At 39.0% G+C, this 20,780-nt stretch overlaps 2 protein-coding genes across 5 annotated transcripts in view; one reads left to right on the plus strand and one right to left on the minus strand.

The window, feature by feature from the left end:
- EXOC3 (exocyst complex component 3) overlaps window positions 1-18,859 on the minus strand; it is a 28,588-nt gene extending 9,729 nt beyond the window's left edge. For 2 of the 4 annotated variants that reach the window (XM_075142290.1, XM_075142292.1), the window contains exons 1-6: window positions 18,753-18,859; window positions 15,557-15,741; window positions 11,309-11,528; window positions 8,595-9,276; window positions 3,977-4,094; window positions 1,017-1,142 (exon numbers count right to left, since the gene is read on the minus strand). In XM_075142290.1, the coding sequence (XP_074998391.1) occupies window positions 1,017-1,142; window positions 3,977-4,094; window positions 8,595-9,276; window positions 11,309-11,528; window positions 15,557-15,700 (1,290 nt within the window). In that variant the 5' untranslated portion in view covers window positions 15,701-15,741; window positions 18,753-18,859. Of the gene's footprint in view, window positions 1-1,016; window positions 1,143-3,976; window positions 4,095-8,594; window positions 9,277-11,308; window positions 11,529-15,556; window positions 15,742-18,691 lie in introns of those variants that run through there. The other 2 variants (XM_075142291.1, XM_075142293.1) reach the window with 2 other exon arrangements.
- A 1,255-nt stretch (window positions 18,860-20,114) lies between these two features.
- Window positions 20,115-20,780, plus strand: part of LOC142078944 (dynein axonemal heavy chain 5-like) — a 174,753-nt gene continuing 174,087 nt past the window's right edge. The window contains exon 1 of the mRNA XM_075142294.1: window positions 20,115-20,412. Coding sequence (XP_074998395.1) covers window positions 20,250-20,412 — 163 coding nt within the window. The 5' untranslated portion in view covers window positions 20,115-20,249. The remainder of the gene's footprint in view (window positions 20,413-20,780) is intronic.

Consider the following 20,780-nt stretch of genomic DNA (forward strand, 5'->3'; position numbering starts at 1 on the left):
GGGTACAAAGCCAGGTGGAAACATGAGCTGCTTTTATGCTGAGATGATTTTGAAAGTTTCACTGTTGCATGAATCTCAACACTGCAGCGTTTGACAGCATGATACTAGAGCCAATCAGCCACCAGTTTCTTTGACATCACACACTTTCTGAAAAAGATTAGATTAAGTCAACCTTGGCACTAACACAAATGTGAAAGAATGTAGCAAAAATCCTGGTATAAGACAGGAAAAAAATAAAGTGGGAAAACAAATGCAGGAAGAAGAGACCATCTATCTTTCATTGAAGGTACCTAATAAAATATTTGTAAAGAAAATTAGAAAGCGAGTATAATAAGCTGACATTTTTCCGGTTGATAAAGATCATTTTAAAAACTTTCCATTTCTACTACCAACAACAGGATGGTGCAGGTTGGTTTTTTTGTGGCACCACCCCCCCCTTTTTTTTTTGTTTTTTTAAGGTCTTAAAAGTAGCCTTATCTTTTCTGTTTTGAGGCTATTTAATAATTTGGACAGGCATTAATGATAACTGAAGTAGTGTTTAAGCAGCAACATTTTTGATCTTCGATGGAACTTTTCAGTATTAAGGTGTTTGTATAATGAATAATTTATAGTAACAAATACATGCCTAACTATCTCATCACCATATTAACAAACAATATTCTAATAACTCACGAACATCTCATCTGCTAGGATTATATTACAAATTTACATGAAGAGACCTAAGTAAAAGCAGTTAACTAAATAGAAATATCAACTAAATAGGCTGGGAAAAATATGTTTCTAATCTACACATAAAAAGAACTAAGTCTCTAAGTGTTAAAGGGAAAAAGGCAAATAACAACCTCAAAAGAAACAACCCCTCCAACTAACAACTACAGGAAAAAAAAAAATATACTTCAATAGACATAGAAACAATGGCATTCCAAACAGTTTGGTTCCCCTCCTCTGCCCCCCCATTCCCCCAAATGCATGTACTGCTTCTGTAGATTTTCTTGAACAACCAAGTTCTCTTATACCTGAAAAACAATAGCTGGGAGCGTAGTCTGATAGTACCCATCTTGATCTGCTTCTGGTTCAGTTTCTTTTATCCAGTCTTTTTTATCTGTCTCCAGTGCTTTCCGTAGCCAACCAATGATGTTAGACTACATTAAATAAAGCAACAAAGAAAAAGCAAAGATTTCTTTAATTTAACACAACAAAAAAACCCACTACAATATTTGGAATAGCAGCCACTTCCATAATGAAGAGTGGCATAGTAACAGATAATGTTGACCACTCTTGTCATCCCTACATGATATAGGTAACATATACAAATTAAAATTTGCATTGACAAAGACAAAGATCATTACTGGTAAACTAGTGATGTCGTTTGAGTCAAGCTTAGGCACATTTTGGAAGGGGAGCGCTCCAAACACAAAGAGCAAGTTAGTTTGTCAGAATCAACACGTTAACTAACTTTGGAAGCATTTATTAAGCCTCAGGCTTTATGTTTCAAACTGAATTTTTCAACAACTGAAAAAATTAAGATAATACTTAATGTAGGAAAATCAGCACATATCTGCTTGTAGTTCCATTTTAGGAAACTGATGCTTGTTACCGTCAGGGACAAAACCCCAGGATTAGATTAAATGAGTTGCATTTCTTGGAACTTAAGTGCTGCAGAAAATAGTGATGGAGATACAATAGTTGGCTCTCCTCCCATCCAACAAACACATTATAGAGCAAACAGACATTAAGAACAACTGTTTTTAGAACTCGATTAAGCCACTTTTCTTATCACTTGCACACACAGACACCATGGACATATCTGCAAGAGTAGGTAGTAAAGACCAGCATGTTTGCTAAATATGTAATTGGATTCTTTGATTTCTGTATATCTAAAATAATTATCCCTATATTTTCAAAGGGTTGAAGGTTTCTGCCTCTTTTCCACTTTGTTCACATTTAGTTAAAATCCCTAGTAATATAAAGGTTCATACTTCTTTCCAATGTATAATAGGTATATTAGTGTGCCCTACCATGCAAAATTAAACATGACCAGTAGGCACGTACAGAAAGGGCAAAAAAGTCTAAAATAGGTAATTTTTTTTTAAATGTTTACATTTTTTAATGTATTAAATCAGTATCTTTTGGTCAAAACTCCTATCAGCAGATAGGATAAAGGAAGAAACTGAAAGCTCTACAATCTTCCTGCACAGGAAAGGTTGCTGACCAAACACAGACCTGTAGTTTTCTTCTTCTCTTTTTGACTACAGTGAGTGCCCTGTCAAGTGCTTAATCTGCTAAGTACATATAGTACCATCTTCAATTACGTGAAATGATGTACTGTCTTTATTCCTCATAAGCATGGAACTGCTCTGATGAGATATGATTTGCAAAGAAGAATTAATCTTTTAAGCCAGCAGCCCAGGGGACATCAACATTTTTCACCTTAAGATCACAATTTACAAGAACTTCTTTTCAAGCTGAGGTGCTTGGGAAAAAAAAAATCTACTAAAAATCTGTTAAAATCTATTAGCATTTTATTTCTCATGAAAACAAGACATTTTTACTGACTTAAACATCAATATTTAAGTTGATAGTTGCAATTAGGAAATACTTTCATTTACCCAAACAGAACTAGTTATATTTTAACCTTTAAAGGTTCCTTCCAACCCAAACTATTCTATGATTCCATGATATTTTGTTTATAAACAGTTTTAAACACAACATCAAAAGAAATAAAGTATAAGTGTAAGTGGGGATGGGTAGAAAATTGGACCAGGCTGAATCCTGTGAAACAAACAGGCAGTTTCAGTATTTTCTGCCTGAAAAAGAAGATACAGCCAAAAATCAAAACTAGCAAAAGAAAACCACTCTATGTTTAACAGAATAGCAGCTTTACTTTATTTTATTTATAGAATATAAATACAACAGTGTTCTCTATATAATATTTTTCAGTAAGTAGGAAAAAACGTTTCTGAAAAACCAATATGTATATTTTTTTCATCTTAAGAGGGGATAAAATGAATTCAAAGGCATTTCCCAAGTTAAGTCAAAAGTAGCTTGAGAAAACAAATCAATGTTTTTTGTCCGAAAGCTAAGTGCAGAAAAATAAACTTGCATAAAAATCCTAGTAAAGCTAATGTGAAGCAGAGCCTCTGCTGGCAACTTCCTTGAGACATAATAAGATCGGTTCGTATTACTGTGATGAGTATCAAGTCCAAGTAGTTGCTGTTGCTAGACACGTTTTAGTAGCTAACACATTCAAAGAAGCAAAAAATTTCCCTCCTCTGCTTGGCAGAGCTCCTGAACTTAGGAGGAGTAGGAATTCAATTGAACAATGTAAGAACAGCAAGTCCAAAGTTCCAGCTATCCCAACATCCAGTCTCAGAGACAATCAACAGTGGATCTTTAAAGAAAAATACACTTAAAAACCTGACAATCACATACTGATTCCTTTGCCATGTAGTTGACCAATTTTCAGTGACTCTTAGGATAAGCAAGAAGCAGTGTCTTTAAGATGCACTTGAAATGGCATCCACAAAAGGAAATTATCCTCATGCAGTCAACAGGCATGAAAGAAAAAAAGACTCTTAAAAGAATCAAACTGGCAAACATAAATATCCTGATTACCTTGAAAAGATCACATCTGTATCAAATGTTGATGTAGTTACTATAGGGACTAAGCTGCATTCAGTGGCTTCTAAGTATAGTTATATCTAACATACTAGCACTATGAATTTAGAGGTATGAACTCTGGAATTCCTTCCTTTCTAATAAAATATCATTAATACAGTCTGTAAAGCATAATTATTCCTTGAAATGTCATGATAACTTTATAAACAAACCTACACATACTATATGAAAATTTATAAAAAGTAATGATATCAAGTTCACATTTGTCACAATAGTTTCCTCTGATGGAGGAACAGTACTGAGGCACTAATGCAGCCATACATTCATCCGAAGGTGTCTTTGAATTATTATTACTCACAGTGAGCGTTGACATATACTTGCTGAGAAGCTGGTCTACCACATTTTGCGAAATCAGAGGATTCAGAGAATTTACATCCACTTCAGGAGATAGTTCTGAATATCCCATCATCTCTGTACTGAGTTTAAAAAACAAAAAACACTGCAGATTAGTAAAGAAAAATGAGATGAAAAAGTTAAAAACTATGCAGCTTTTTAGTATGATCACTGTAAGGGGCAATTTTCCAAAATCTATACATTTCAAAAAGTTCTTAATAGTAACTGCAACAATAAATGCATTTACAAAGAATGTAAATAAAACTATATAAAAGAAAGAACAGGATGTAAAAGCTATAGCCCAGCATATATAAAAAAAAGAGTTAGACATTTTAAATATTCAGCCCTTTCATGTTTTTCTAACTTTTATGTATGAGAATTAGTGATTGTTTAAGACTGAATAAAAGCCAACTGTTTCAACCCGTGGGCTCTTAATAGGGGATATTTTTAGGTCTTTTAAATTGCAGAGGTGATGACAGACAACTTACACATTCTGAATTTCAGAATGGGAAAGATCAGTGAAAAGTATGAAATACTCTGCTCAGAGTTTCTCAAAAGAGCTTCTGGTGTGCTACTGGTATCACATCCATATCAAAGCTAAAATATATTAAAAGAAAATCTACCACTGTTTCCTGTATTGGTAGAGAATACACTTAATATAAGAGGAGGAGGCATCTTGCATGCCAAATCAAAAGTGCACTTCATAGGTACTGTATTATAACAGGACCATTAGCTATACTTGCTTGCAAAGGAAAACTCTTGATTTTATAGGATTAGAAAGAAACTGGAGCAACCCTCAAAAATATTTTGACAAGCATTATATAAAGTTAATACTTTCAAGTGATATTTCGCATGTATATCTAAAATAAAAAAAAACCAAAGCTATGCCAAAGCACAGCATAGCAAGAACTCTTAATATTTCATGCTCAAACAAATCAATAACTCAAAACCACACTCTTCAGAGAATGCTTTATTAACAGTTGATGGAAATACATTCAATCATAATAACTTAAATTGTTTCACATTCCATTTCTAGTGTGCTTTTCAGAAGCAAGTCACAAATGCTATATTTGCAGCGGTAACTATAAAAACAAATAGCAAATAATAAAAAAATTTCCTAAACAACTGTTAAGTTTGTGTATTTCTGAAAGTTAAAGTTGTTCTCTGGGTACATGCAGTGAGTCAGCACAGTGGTGCTGCCACATCATGAAAAAAATCTCAAAGCACCAAAAATACATATATGGCTGACTACTTAAAAAACAAAATTCTTGTCTTTGAAACCATAAAAGCTACTGTAACTGAACACTTTCCATTTGTAGTGTCTTCCTGGTCCTGTAGGAAAAGAGACTGAAGACATTTTAAGTGGCTGAAGCTATTCAGAAAACTGAATTCCATTCTGTTGCTGTTTATGTAAAGAATACATATAATAGCAGGACCTGCTCTAGGCTTATTCAGGGGAAATGTGAGAAGCTGTTTATGGCACTATGCCATATTAGAAATATTTCTAGCCTCATTATACCATCGTTAGCCCTACTTCATAAGGTCACAGAGACAGAAAACCTTTCTCAAAGCTTATCAACTGAAACCCCAAAACAAAGACCACAGGCTCCTACTTCTAGCCCCCAAAGACAAAAATTCTTCCTATACACAAGTTCTCTTTCCTGGTTGCCGCAACCTAAGCGTCTAGGAGAAAGGAAGTTATAGACAACCCTCTTAGAAGTGTCAGGAGGCTTCTAACCATAGGGAAGAATTATTTCCCTTCAACAAAAAGTTTATAATCAAGCTGACATTTCAACCACAATTGTATTATCTGGAAACTAACATTTTAGAAGACTTCTATTCTGCCTCCTATGCCAGGCTTGCCACCAATCCTGCTCTCTCTTGTGAAAAAAGGTACTTGATCTAGAGACAGCATCCAGCTAGATAAGGAGCACTATTCCTTTGTGTGAAGATTGTTGACACTGTCTGTAGCAATGTTGGTGAACTCTCTTAGTACTTTTGTCAACACTTAATCAGTATCTGATAAAATGATATTATGAATATGGGCATCAGGATCTTACAAGACTTTTATTTTCCCTAAAACACAGATTAGAGTCCTGATCCCAACCCGGTACAGGTTTAGGAATAGCAGTATGTTTCCAAAGCTCTCATTCACTTAAATATGAAAGAGAAATACATCTAGCACAATAAAACTGCATCCCACTCAAATATTAAAGGCTATTGTTCCACATGGAGCATCACTTTATTTCTCAGCTTTGAGTTGAATACAGTTCTAAAAACACCTTTCAAGACATGCTCTGGTAAAGAACACCACGATTATTTTAAAACTCCTATCTTGCGAATACTGTAAACAGAAGTTATGCACGGCTTTCTTATCAATTCATTACATAGAAAAAAAAAACCTCAACACTTCTCTTAATTGGTCAATATTTTCTCAGCTGGTTTTGAAGTGCAGCTGTAATATGCAAATACAAATACAAAGTTATATGTTCCCTCTAATATTCAATTACATTTAATAAAAGTAGAGAAAGATTAGAAAGGACAAAACTATCTTCCACCATACAATGTTCCATAGAAGTGAACAAGGAATGTAACAGCAGTTTAGAACCTATTTTTCATACAGGGAAAAGAGGGTGAAATAACACAGTTCTCATGATGTCATATAGGCCATTCTCCTTCACAGTTTATACTAAACATATCCCTATAGAGAATTGTTTATTGTATTAAGAGATGTCCAGTGACTGAGGTTTGGTAAGCTCTGCAAGTATCCCAATTGAGCACTTTCACCATTCACAAGCCTGAGCTGATTTCTTCTTCCACTGTCCACTACAAACATACACAATAGCTAATTATCACCCTGTTTATAATAGTTTATTATAATCTATAAGAATACCATTACTGTACTGCCCTCTCAGGCTTTTTTTTTTTTTTAAGAGATGAGAGAAACTCAAAGCCTTGATTTTTTTTTCCTGAGATATTTCCTCTAATTTCCATCACACTTGTTACATGGATATATAGGAGAGAAGTGCATTCTCAGGTATCTTCTACCGTATCTACTCCTCTCACTATTTCACTTCCTTTACAAGATTCTGCCATCAGGTGCTATGAGCCACATAACTTGCTTTAGCAGGAATGATCCCTTTCTGATTTGTTTGCTTTGCAAATAGATGCAACACTAGCTTTGCTCCTTCTCTTTGCACTTCCTATGGCGGAACACATGGACTGGGAGAGCTTTAGCTCTGAATTATCTAACTCAACAGCAATCTGCTCTACTTTCTGGGGGAAGGGTAGAAGGGCAATTTTAAGACCAAGAATTGCCTTACTGGAACATCAGCCCCAGGACATAAATGAAGAACCTGAGAGCAGGATTTCTGCCAGAGGCCATGCCCCTATAGGTAGAGGGATTCACATATTTCTGATTTTCATTCACTGCACAGTTATTCCTCTGGCCTTCTATTAACAAAGAAGAAAAGGCCAATGAACTCAGCTCCTTATTAGTAGCTGCATCTCTCGTATATCCTGCACAGGTATGGAAGTATGCATTAGTGGGTGCTCCTGATTGTTCCTTGGCAGGGAAGAAAAGCAGAACTTCGCAGTGTAGAGCAAAGCACAGAGTTCTGAACACAAAATGAATCTTGGTTATAAAAATTCTACAGAACAGTATTATCTCCTACCTATTTGCTTTGTGGTATTATACTCTAAACTTATCAAGTGTCTAATTCGTTGAATTAGTGAGACGGAACAATTGAAGATGGCAAAAGTGTACACAGCACAGACTCTGGGTCAATGCCAGCTACTGAGAACAGGATTACAGTCATGAGCCACAGAAAGGCTAGCATTACTTTTTCCCAAACAAATCAGTTGCTCTAGTAACTACATGCCAGCAAAAACTAAACAGTTGCCATTTGAGCCGTTTCTACCTGGAGGATGGGAGAAGAAAAAACAAAAAACAAAACAAAACAAACAAAAAAAAAGACATAATGTTTAAGTTATCCCAACAAATCACACAATTCGAAAAGAGTTTAAGAGTATCACAGGAGACAACCTGTAAGCAGAAATTCTTCTAAATAAACAAATCACCGCACAGTTCTGAGAGAAAACCTGAAGGAAGCTACTACATTCTTTCCATTTAACAGTAACAAAGCAACACTGAAACAGTCCCAACCCCTGTAAAAAAAGAACAATAGAAAGTTAATAACCATACAAATCTTCTGGGGCTGTGGCCAACAGCAAACATTTTGTTTCACACACAAGCTCTCAGTCTCTTCTGCTCTTCGCAACACTTCACCAAACTGGCACACAAATACAAGGTGACTATAGCTTCAAGCAGGTCTTTAACTGCGTTAAAACTTCAAGCTTACAAAGCAACTCAAAATCACATATTAGAAAATGCAAACAAGTTTTAAGGAGCAATTTCCAGAAAGCAAAATGCGTAACGAATATCAAATCAGCAAGTTCTTTACTATTACCCTCTTTTGTTTTACCTTCTTATATGTTAATAGACATGCAAATATTAGTACATAAACTGCGTTTTGCATGCTTACTCTCAACTATTGCTAACAGAAAAGATAAGGGGACCTTACCTTTTGTATGTATTTAAAACCCAACTTAGAAGGCTAACAATCTCATTTGCTTCCAGATCCTCTGCGGCAAGCTCTTGCATGCGGGTGGACAAAGCTTGATGGTACATATTTAGCAATTTGTTGAAAATGTCATAATGTGGAGGAAAACATTGATCCAGCAGGGTTTTAGCCACGAGCAGGTCATCGACGACGTATTTACGTATGATTTCTAGATGGCGCACAAGCCACATTTTGTCAGATTCTCTAGTATCTGCTTGAGTGCCTTCAATTCGTGTGCTCACAGTTCTTTCCAAAATGTTGAACATTTTTTCTTTCCACTTCTTTGGTCTGCCAGGAGGTATGAACCCAGTTTGTTTTTTCCGGTCTAACATGCGCCTGTCAATTTTCTCCTCCCTCTCAATTATCCTAACAACAGAAACAAGCAAGGTTGGATCTCGACGGACTGTAACAAGAGATCTTTGAACCACCATCCAAAGTTGCTTTGCCAACTCCTCAGAAAGTTTCTGCATATCCCCAAAGTATGTATGGATGAGGTTCATGTCATGTGTGTTTTTGCTGTCCATGCGATACTGCTCATACATCAGGTTATCACGAGAACACTCTAAATCCATCAGTTTTCGATGAGCTTGCAGAAGTTCCCCTCGCTCAATCAGATCTTGAGTCTCCCTGACTATCTCTGGAACTGAAAGAAAGGCAAAGAAGAAGAAAAAACAAAAAGAGCAAAACAACACAATCAAAATACAAAGAATAAACACAAGACAATAAAAGCACTATGAAACAAGCTGGAGAACAGCTGTAGTAATTATTTTGAAATAATTTAAAGGACATTTTTTTGAAGTATTCAAAAATTATTAGTAAATTCTACGTATCTTTATAGATTATTAACTATAATGCTCCATTTTGATCAGTGGCTAAACAAAGATCATAGTGCCAACAGAACATAATTTCCTTTCTCTTCCTCTCCCCCCCTTTAAAAAAAAAAAAAAACCACAAACCAAACAAACTATGAAAGTCTACTATGAAACAAACTGCAGTACTAGCTTTCTTATATCTTACACAAAAGGCTTTTAACTTGCCTGACTAAAAGTCACTTACCCTGTTGAACCTGAGGCTACATATACCCAACAAATACTGAACTTTACCTCCTTCTTGAAGGAACAGTTTTTGCCTGTCTAAGTCACAAAGGAAGAATAGGGATAATTAGCTATGCTGCTAAACTATTTAGAAGATTTTTTTTCGTTATTATTTTTCAGTATTTGAGGAATACTATAGAAGAGGATTAGGATCCTGTGGGGGAAAGAACTGAAAAATCTCAGCAGAACTGTCACCACAAAAAAGGCAGCTAGTGATAAAACTGGCAGCCCCAAAAAAGGTTTAAAATTACAGTTATACACAATCATTAATCATGATGAAAACCACTTGGTTTATAAAACATTTGTTTTGCTCAGAGTGAAGTTATCATACTGTTTAACAATCCCGAGGGGAGATGCCTCAGACTAAAAACCTCTCAGAATGCTAGAAAAGAAAAGGCTTATTGTCTCAATTGCATTAATCAGTGTAAAAGAAAACACCACCCCCAAAATAACTCAGCATTGGAACATACAGAATTTTGTTGTCATTTTTTATTGCTAGACATTGCATGTAAATACTACTCTTTTTCTTTAAGTTGCACACCATATCCCGGTTCGGTACTGTAGCAGTTAGATACACTCTTACAGAGATTAAACAAATCAACCTGCTATGACTGGGAAACAATTTTTCTTTATAGGTACACTTTGTGAATTACTATCAGGAGAGAAAAGGCTATTTAAACAAAATCAAAAGGGTATGCTAGGTTTAGCCCCCATTATAGCGGTAAAATTATTAAAATTACTTATAAGCAGAAAAGTCCTGGCAAGGAATTCGCCCCGATTCAAGATGGAATGGAATGTGCACCAAAAGGCTGCATGAAAGGACAGACATAATCCCATTTTCTTTATCTTTACAGTATCCATTATATGACATTAATCTTATTTAATTTTGCAAACTTTTACAGTTGTGCAGTGGTGCAAGGAAGAATTGTCTTCCATGTATAATTTCTTTATGCATGAGTTGGTTTCTGTGATTGTGCTGCCTGATTCTGAAGCAGGGACTGTGCACAGTTGAAACTGGAAGTTCAGGTTGTTTATACTTATGCTTGTAACATTAATGGAAATCCTTGAGGCTCCTAACTGTTGTGTGAGAAAGTTTGCCAGGGAATCTTTGACCGGAGATCTTGCTGTTTCATATTTTTCCTTTGTTTGCAAAAAAAAATTTCACTTCCTAAAATCATTTGGAACTATTTTTACCCAACAGGCTTGCTGTAGATGCCCAACTCACTGGCACCATTCCAGATCTTTCCAAATTTTCTTTCTGTACATGCCGCTTGCATATTTCAGTCTTTTATACTAAACGTGTTATCCCTGCTACTGATTGCTAGCAGGAAGCTTCTTTGTGACTTGTGTTTGATGATGAGATAGGCCAGACTAGAAGTTCTTATAGCACAATTTAGACTCAATACATATTAAATGGTTACCAGCTACTTCCCTGAACATGATGTGTAGGTGATTCTTCCTTAATTCTTCATTCCCAGCGAGGTTTAAAGTTCTTGACATTACTTGACAACCTTACAGCTGTTAGTACCATTTTAAAGTGCTTTCAGTATCTGATGGTTTAGATAAAGAACATCAGATTACCTGAAAAGATGTTCTTGAGATTTTCTACAGCAGCTGCCAATTGGCTATGTTGCACTACAGCATCCTTAACATCCTTGAGGTTTTCTATGGTGTTGATGCTCTGTCTCCAGTCCTTATTGACATCTATCAAAGACTGCTGAATGTCCTTTACATCATTCAGTGCATTGTGCAGTTGACTTAAACCTGTTCGTACTCCATCTAACTGTGACTGGATTGCTGCCTTAAATACAAACAAAAAGGCAAAGAAAGAACTTGTATTAATCATTATAAGTTCCATATTTTCAACATTTCTTAAGAATTAATTTTCATTTCAGTATCTAACATTTTCAGAGGAAAAAAAAACCTGAAAAGGTAATATTATAGCTTACTAGAAATGTGTAACTTATTCTCTGTGTGTGCACATATTCTTTTTTTGAAGTTCTGAAGTTGTATCTAGTTTCAAAGGACGTAGATAAAACTGGTTCACCCACAAAGCTAACGTAGGAGCTTAGGCAGATAGTTCATTATCTTTATAAATCTATATTAAACCAGGATCATGGGGAGGCAGAATGAGATTTCTTTGTGTTTCCTTCATAAATTCATTTCAAATGGGGATATCAAAAGAAAGCTGATCCAGATGTTTCAACAGAATGCTTGGTATGTACAGATTCACAAAGCATTTTACTAAAGCAATTACAAATTTTGACTGGCAACTGAAAACGTTCTAAAAAAAAAAAAATCTGAAATGTTCTAAAAAAAATGAAACTCCTCCGGCCTGTCATGCCTGAAAGCAAAAAAAAAATCAAAAGGAATTCAGTCAAAATAAAAAACAACAAAAACCCAAACGGAATAAAATTTCGACACTGTGAAACATCAACAACCAGATCAAAAATCCAACTGCTACATTATTTTGGCATAAAGAGAGGTTATTGATATAGATATCTCTTGTGACAGGTGACACTTGAAATAATGACTCTATTAGTCCTGAACATCATTTGACAGTGCAGACACCTTACAGAAAATGCATTATAGTGCATATCTGAGCAAAAGAAATCAGATCACATCCACAGCATGTTTTTTATATACGTATTTTTAAAAAGATGTGACTAAGATGAAATCGGGTGAGTGGAAAATAAACCGGAAATAACAGACTTCAAAGACAAGCCAAAGGCAAGACATCAGTGAAAACTCAGTTGCGTATCTCAAGGACTTGAAGTAATGAGGCACTAACGGTTTTGCTAAGCTCAAAACACATTTTTTTGCTGTACTTTTAAGGCCAAAAAGCTTGAGCAGTCACGGAACTTTTTGTCTGATACTAGAAGCCAAGGAGGAAATCCTGGTAACTACGAACAACATTTATTGTGTTTTATATGTACTGGGGAAGTACCAGAAAAATGCAGTGACTCTTAAACAACCACTATTTATGTACTTTCAAATTATGACATGCTGATTTTATTGACAAAAATGTATTTTCCTGTCAGACTCAGTACAATTAAGCAGTGGTAAGGCATTTTTATAGAGTATCTATCTACAGAACTGCTGCATTAACACATTTTTCCCCTACAGGAACTGAGGTAATTAGGATACTCAAATATGCAATATGATACTCAAACACAATCTTCTGAAGCTGACCATAAAGTATTTTAAAAATAACATGACCATTAAATGTTCAATACTTCTCATTTGATATTTCAATTTCTTCTGAGGCAGATCTTCCAAGTATTATATATTCAAATTTTTGCCTATTTAACTTTTGCAGAAACTTGATTATTGTGATATTGTTAAACAGAAACAATCACTAATCTTGGTCACTAACACAAACGGCCAAGAAAAATTCTAAAAACAGACATCCACCCATGTTCAGTGTGTCTTCTAATAGTCAGTTGGGGCCAGGGGAGGGGTGGGGGGGCAAAGAGCAAGGCATGTCCTAGCATTGTGGACTTGGCTTCCTAGAATGCATACTCATCTTCGATTGGACTGACCATCACTGGATTAAAAAAAATGAAAACAAAACCAAGCCATCCTAGGAACAGGTCTCAAAACTTTATTTTTATCTCTTTTCAAGTGAGAGGCCTCAACGTGAAGCCATGGAATCAGGATCCTGGCTGCCTGGTCTCCCTAGAGCCCTATGGTTCAAATTCATGATTGCACAGCAGCTAAGAATCAAAAGGTAGAGGATTCAAGCATGTTTATATTCAGGAAAACCCATAACCTAGGAACTCTCCTAGGATATGTATACAGTATTTCTTCAGGGTGACAGAAAACCAAAACCTAAGTTCTCCCATTGACTGAGTAAGTGCACAAAGAAAGATGGCTGTCAATGCCCATAACTCTTCAGACTCTGGAATAGAGTCCAAGCAGCTCTTTGCCAACATTTTGGACTGCAGAACCCAGAAGTACCAGCCTACAGTGCCAGCTGGTGCTTATCCACCCATTGTTTCAGAGTTCTGCTACCAATCCTTAAAAATACTGCTTCACTAACCGCCATCAGTCTCACACATGAAGCAGATGAGTTTGACACATTTCAAAGCAGTTTTTCCTGTAAGAATTTATATAATGCAGGAAGAAATGCCGAGGAAGATGTAAGAAATGGACGTAACTAAATATTTGGAAGAGGATATAGAGAGGAGTAGGATAACCCACTGGAGGAGATGCTGGTTTTTTGGGCAGAACACCATTCCAGATCTCTGCTGCTTCATCCCTGTAAGTGACACACATTACCCTGGTCTTCTACTCTTTATCCTTGATTGACTTGACGATCTTGATTCATCTGAAGAAAATGGTGACAAAGCTGAAAGCATATCCAGCCAGAAAGAAGCACAAAGGTGTTCACACTAAAAGTTTACCATGTGTTCATCCACACAGATGAAGCAACTGAGGTTTTTCAACAGTGATCAAACCTGAAAAGTCAGCAACTCCTCCGGCTGGTGATCCTGATGACCCTGTCTCTCCATCTTCCACACCATACATATACACAATTTAAATACAGAGCAAGAGTATTTCTTACATCCTCTCTGTGCTCCCATCCATTACAGTAATTCTTATGGGAAAAACTGCTTTGCTATCCATTGCATCACTAACTGTCACCTATTCCAGGAATGCATCCTGAACGGATTAAGGGGTATTGGAACAGGTATTTCTGACCATCTATAGATGACTGAAGTTAAGGTAACTTAAGGAAAGTGACAAGGAAGCTAGTTATAAAGTGGATTTAGACATTTACAAAACTTACAAAGTTATGTTTAGTCATCACTGTCTATAGAAGCAGCCACTAGGCAAATGACTGTGCCCAAATATTATAAATAGATCACAGTAACTAAACAGCTGATCCATTATTAATAGACTCCACTATAGGCTTCCTGCCTTAAATCTGAAAAGCCCAGTCCAAGTTATCAGGAAAATTTCTGTTTCTATCCTACAGACAAAAATTAACATGTGATTTGCTAACAGACTTTTTCACTGAGAAAGAAGACAGGCTCTGTTCTACTTCATGCAGACTCCCACAAAGAAGGAGCCATCAAATAGTTGTAAGATAAACTAACTTATTCTGAAATACAAGATCAGATAGAGTGTATACCAGCCATTTTGATCTGGTAAACCCAAAAATATTTCCCAAAACACTTTTCTAAGGTTCTACTCCAATTACTTAATATAGTGGAGTAAAATGACTGTTGGCTAGTGAGTACCAGCAAAGGAACAAAACACAGAACTCACTTACATATAGACACTAAACATAGGATGACCTTACTCGTATTTCAGGCTAAGTCTGTGTGTGTGCATGTGCGTGCATGCACTCGTGTATACATGTGAAGGAGGGGGAAAATCATGGGGTACACTTCCGCAAGAGATGAGAATGTGATAGATTTTAGCTATCTTCCATAAACCCATGTAAAAGTCAGAGACTAAACTGACTGATCTTTTTCAGATGCAATCATCAATTTTTTGTTACAAATTTAGTATTCAATCATTAAGACAAAGGTTTGTTGGCTGTCAGGCTACATAGCACAAGGGTAGCTGTCCATAGATAAAGTGTAGAAGTTACAGGACATAAGGACACTTGAAATGCTTGAATAAAATTTCAGTAAGATATACAGCATTAATTTGCGTTACTTTCAGGATGCAAAGTTTCTGTTTTGGACACAGAGCAAAAATTGAAGTCCATGGTTTAAAACTATCTGGATGAAAACGCAGAATCAAAAAAACACAAGGGAAAAAAAGACAGTACATTCATGCTGCACCATGGACACTCATGTTTATCAAACTTTGTACCTTGAGTCGAGCTTCTACTGAAGCCTTCTTACGAGCTTCCCTCCTGCGATACTGCTCCACTTTATCCAGCTGATCAGGACGTTGAAGCATTCCCGCTACTCTCTGAACAGCTGTTGCAACTGCTTCCCTATCCGTTTCCTCCATTGTTGATTAGGACCTCAAAATGCCTTCATAATTTAACAGTACTGAAAAGAAATATAACATTTTTAGAAAATATTTTTGCATTTGATAGCTATGTGTCATTTCAAAGTTAACAACTGGAGAACTAACTTTGGCAATAAAAACAGTGCAACTTGACAGAGGCATCATTAGACCACATTATAAAGAGTAGTAATTGGAATTCTACAAGAATCACATTTAAAGTCACTTAACTCCGTTTCATTAGTTTACCTGAAATGTTCTCTGGTTGCTGTTTTTGAATTTACCTTGCTCTCTGTAAATTTGTATAAAGAAACCAAAAACAACAACAAAAGAAATCTTCATTCAAAAACCAGATTCTATCTAATCCCAGAGTAGGTTTGCCTATTAAAAGGGGAATAAGACAAGCATAAATCTTGTAGCAGGTCCAAGCAAAAATCCTAACTCTTCCTGAACTAGAATCTGGTGGAGCTGAGAGAACCATAGCACCCCTGCAGCAATAGCTCAAATTTGCTACCAGAAGTGGAGAGAAACATAGCTGTGGAAGCTCTAAACCCAGAGACTTAGCTATAAAGCACTTCCATTTAGACTTCTGATGGATGATTTTTTAATTTCCTACTCTTGTTTTCAGTTCTTCTCATGGTATCAGTCCATCAGAGGTGTAGGTATGCAGGGAAAAATTAATCAAGTATTTCACCTAAGTCTCCAGCAGAATTTCTAGTGAAGTCAAGACATGCATGCAAACTAGTATGCAGAAGAGATAAAATTTGCTGGCCATCAAACCAGACCTGTTCTCTCAAGCCTCACTAGCTACTAACAGAAAGCAGGGAGGATCCCAATCACCAAAGATGAAAGAACATGGTGTTCACAGAACTCTAAGGAACACATCTGGAATTACTCCTTCCTTCCAAACTCTTTCCAACATTTTATGTCTTCAGGCTTGTAATCAAACAGAACATTTTAGGTTCTGCTGCCACAACTACAGATTATACTCTCTCATATCCATATTATTGCTTGAAAGCAGGTATCTACTTCCAAAGCAGTCTGCACTCATATATCCAGCACATCGCTTCATCTCAACAGAATAGTGATCTGATGAAGAACTTCTGTGCCAAGTGCATAGAACTGGAAGAGCAAAAGCAAGAAAACTCATGGGTCGAGAGAAAGAAGTTTGACAGGTGAAGGAAAGTGGAAACACCCTCCACGCCCTAACCAAAAAAAACAAAAAACAAGCGAAGCAAAGGAAACTGCTCACCACCTCCCACAGGCAAACTAATGCTCCAGCCAGTCTCTGAACAATGGCCACCCTGGAAGCCAAAACCCCCCTTCTTCTTCCTCTACCCCACCTGTTATTGCTGAGCATGACATTATATGGTAGGGAATTTCTCTTCGGCCAGTTTGGGTCAGCTGTTCCAGCTGTGTTCTCTCTCAATCTCTTGCCCATCCCCAGCCTACTCAAGGGGAGTGGAGGGCACAGTAGGAAACAGAGAAAGCCTTGACACTGTGCAAGCACCCTTCAGCAACAGCCAAAATGTTGGTGTGTTATCAGCACTCTTTTAGCCACAAATCCAAAACACAGCACCATGCAGGCTGCTGTGAAGAAAGTTAACTCCATCCTGGACAGACTCAGTACAGCATTAGTAGAATTAGTCATTTCAGAACTTATCAGGGTTAAAAAAGATTCTAAGGCAAGGTTTGTCCAAAAGCTAGCCTATAAGACCCTAAGTCTACGTCTCAAGTTCCTTCATCCAATGTCTAAAGATGTATATCTCTAGTTTCTTCAAAAATTATATGCATAAGTATGCACTTATTCCAGAATTATTTCTACAGTGTAAACACATGTCCTACTTTACCTCCTCAGCTGTGCAACCATACCCATCACTTCTCTACTAATGGCCTGTTTAGCTCATATGATGTTTGATTTCCTACTCTACATCTCAAGGTGAAGGATCTCTTCACACTTTTTAATTAATACTCCAGTTTTGTTTAGCCCAATCCATTTCCAAGCTATCAGGGCTGTATCTACAATTTTTTAAAAAATTGTTATTTTAAAATATGAATTTACTACAGAAATGGTATCTGCAGTAGACAGCCTTATGCTGAATTACTGCCTTTATTAACAACTCTGAATACATTCGACAGAATTACGATAGCTTTAACCTGCACAGCCACTACCCAGGCACATTAAGCAGACCTGACGAACAAAATTAGTAGTCAGTATAGTGTAATCTCCTATTCGATTACATACTAACTTGCTGAGGTAGACCGGTTGTTACACAACTACTAACCATTCAAAAGGAGGAGGAAACTTTAAGAAACCATGTCAACTTTACACAGAGGCTGTTAGCCAAAACCACAAACATCTTCAGAGCAAAGCACTGGAAGAAGCGAACAAAAGAAAGTCCTGAGCAGTCCTGGAAAGGCTTCAGCTGCAAGCACACCCTCATCCTCCGGACTCAAGCTCCGGCCGGGGGCCGAGAAGGGAGCCAGCAGGAACGACGCGCTCATAGGGGGTGACCCCTGTCCCCTCCAGAAACGAGTTTCTAGGCTAGAGGCGCGCAGCGACTCCCAGGTTTGGGGCACAACCCCTCAAAACACAGCTCGGAGGAAGCCGCGGCAGCCCCCGGCCGGCAGCCCCAGCTCCACCCGGCAGCCCGGCTCCCCCCGGCCCCGCTCCCTGACGGAGGTGGCTCAACTCGAATTATTTGCCTCGACGCAGGTGCCCGTCCCTCCCGGGCAAAGGCCGGAGACCTGCTCCCGAGCACGCAGGCGAGGCCGCAGCCCCGCCACGCCGAGCTCCTTCGGCCTCGGCAGAGGCCCGCAGACGGCGGCCGCGCCAGTGGAACCCTCAGCACCCCCTTCGGCCTCGCCATCCCAAGGGGCTCCCCGGATCGGCCCGGCCCAGGCCGTCCCGTGCCCCCTCCCCTTCCCGTTGTGCCAGACTCGGGTCGCTACAGACGGCGACAGCCTGGCAGGAGCCGGCACGGCGGCGCTCACCGGCTGGGGCGCTGGCACTGGGCCAGCGGCGGGGGCAGAAGGAGCCGCAGCTGCCACTTACCGGCTGCAGCCCGCCCCTCAGGAAGGTACTGACAGTCCGCCAGTGCGCACGCGCCGGGCGCAGGCAGCGGCGCACGACCGGGCGCGCAGGCGCAGAACGAAGCGCCCACAGCGCTCCCCCGCCGTTGGCCGGCGCGCATGCGGGTTAGGCTCCCTCACCTGTTCACGGGGCCGGGCTGCGCCTGCGCGGCCCCGGGAAGCGGGAGGGGTGGGGGGCGCTCGTCGACCGAAAAAGGCTCTGGAAGAGCGGTAGCGGCTCAGGCTGCTGTAGTGGCTGCGGAGCACCGGTGGTTGCTCTCCCTGAGGGAGACGGGGCGGCTGTGTACGCGCACACTTTGCTGGGTGCGACGGGAGAGGTGGGAGCGAGGGGAGCGCCCCCGTCGTCTCAGAGCGGGCTTGGGGCTACCGGCGGCGCCAGCTCTTCTTCCTCCCTTCTCATTGTTTTTTTACAGTCCCTCAGCGGCGAGGGCACTGTCAGTGCTGGGGCGTGATTCAAGGTCACTGAGATCGGTTAAAAAAATAAAATGCAGAAGTCCTTTGAGCTGTTAAACCTTTGGGTTTGAACGGTAACCTACTGCAGTGAAAGCCTGGTCGTTGGGTATCGTCCGGAAAAAGGAAGCGTGCTAAGGAAGGGTGGCACAGGTGGATAAGCTGCGAATCGTGCAGTATCGTTCAGCTCTATGTGGAAGTGGCTTTGCCCAGCAGAGGAGAAGGGAACGTCCTCATGCGGCCACTTGTCTCGGCTGTGTCTCTTCACGTGTTGCCCAGAAGCCAGGTTGCTGCCCTGCTGAGAAAGGCTGTGTTGAGGCGAGCGGCGTGGCTGCCGGGGTGCTGCTAGCTATGACCTCTCCTGGCTCTGCACGCCAGGCTCAGGGAAGCTGCTTGCTTAGGATTTAATTTATATCTCAGGGAAAACTATGGTGCATTTAAAAAGACAAGTAGTTATGAAATTAGCACTGGGTCGGTGTATACAGCGGGAAATGGGGACAGACGAGGTGCCTCCTGGGGACTGGGTTGTTAGTTGGGTTTGTGTAGGGGTTGCCATAGCAGCTGCCAGCAACTCCAAGTGCCCAGGCAGACCGCAGGCTTAAAAACCCCCCGGAGATTAAGCAAGTGCCTCAGCCGGCACTCTGTGCCCAGCGCCTTGCGGTGAGACCTGCAGCTGTCGTGTAAGAAGGAGCTTAACCTGTCCCTCAACGCGTGAGTTCCCACCTGCAGCAGTCTGATCAGAGAGAAATGACAGTTATGCAATTAGAAATAAAGTTTTGTTAACTGGCAACCTTAGAGGAGCTTTTATCATTTTGTAAACTGCTTAGATCTTCTCATTTTAAATTAGCAACCAAAAGTAGAGGTTTTTTTTTCTTTTCCTTGCTAGTCTATCATATTGGTGCTGTAATAGGGATAAAAATACTGAAGATGTGGTTGGTTGTTACAATGTTACATTGTCCGGTCATTTTCTGTGTTGTTGATTTAGGTTGGTTTTTGTGTGGTGGTGGAGATGGAGGAGAATGTGGGAGGTGAGACTGAGTTAGGGGGAAGAGTCGAGCCTACTTCCTCTCCTGGTCACTCTGCACAGCAGGAATCAGAACGACTGAGAGCAACGCAACTTTCTTCCAAACCCAACATTGATCTCTGTCCACCTCTCATTGCTATAAAAAAAGGTAAGGGAGAAAATAATGGTAAGTACTTCATGTTGTCTTTGTACGAAAAAAAATTCCAGGAACAAAATGAGAAACCAATTATTAAGTAGAGTAAGTTTATAACAGGTGCTTAAATATACTGGGTGGGTACGTGCTATTCTGAATGTGCCAGTGTAGGGACTGCAATGTGCGATTTTCAGCTTTATAAATAAATATGTACATATAAATAAACAAATGCATATTTTTATTTTTATATATATATATGTATTTACGGGGTCATGCACAGTGCAACTCTAATCCCTTAGCAGATTTCCTAGTGTTGAATCATAGTAACATGATTAGAACCATTAGAACCATCAGTACTCTCTAACTTGATCCTCTTCCACAAG

The sequence above is a fragment of the Calonectris borealis genome, chromosome 2, assembly GCF_964195595.1.
Source record: "Calonectris borealis chromosome 2, bCalBor7.hap1.2, whole genome shotgun sequence".
In the NCBI taxonomy this organism is placed as follows: domain Eukaryota; kingdom Metazoa; phylum Chordata; class Aves; order Procellariiformes; family Procellariidae; genus Calonectris; species Calonectris borealis.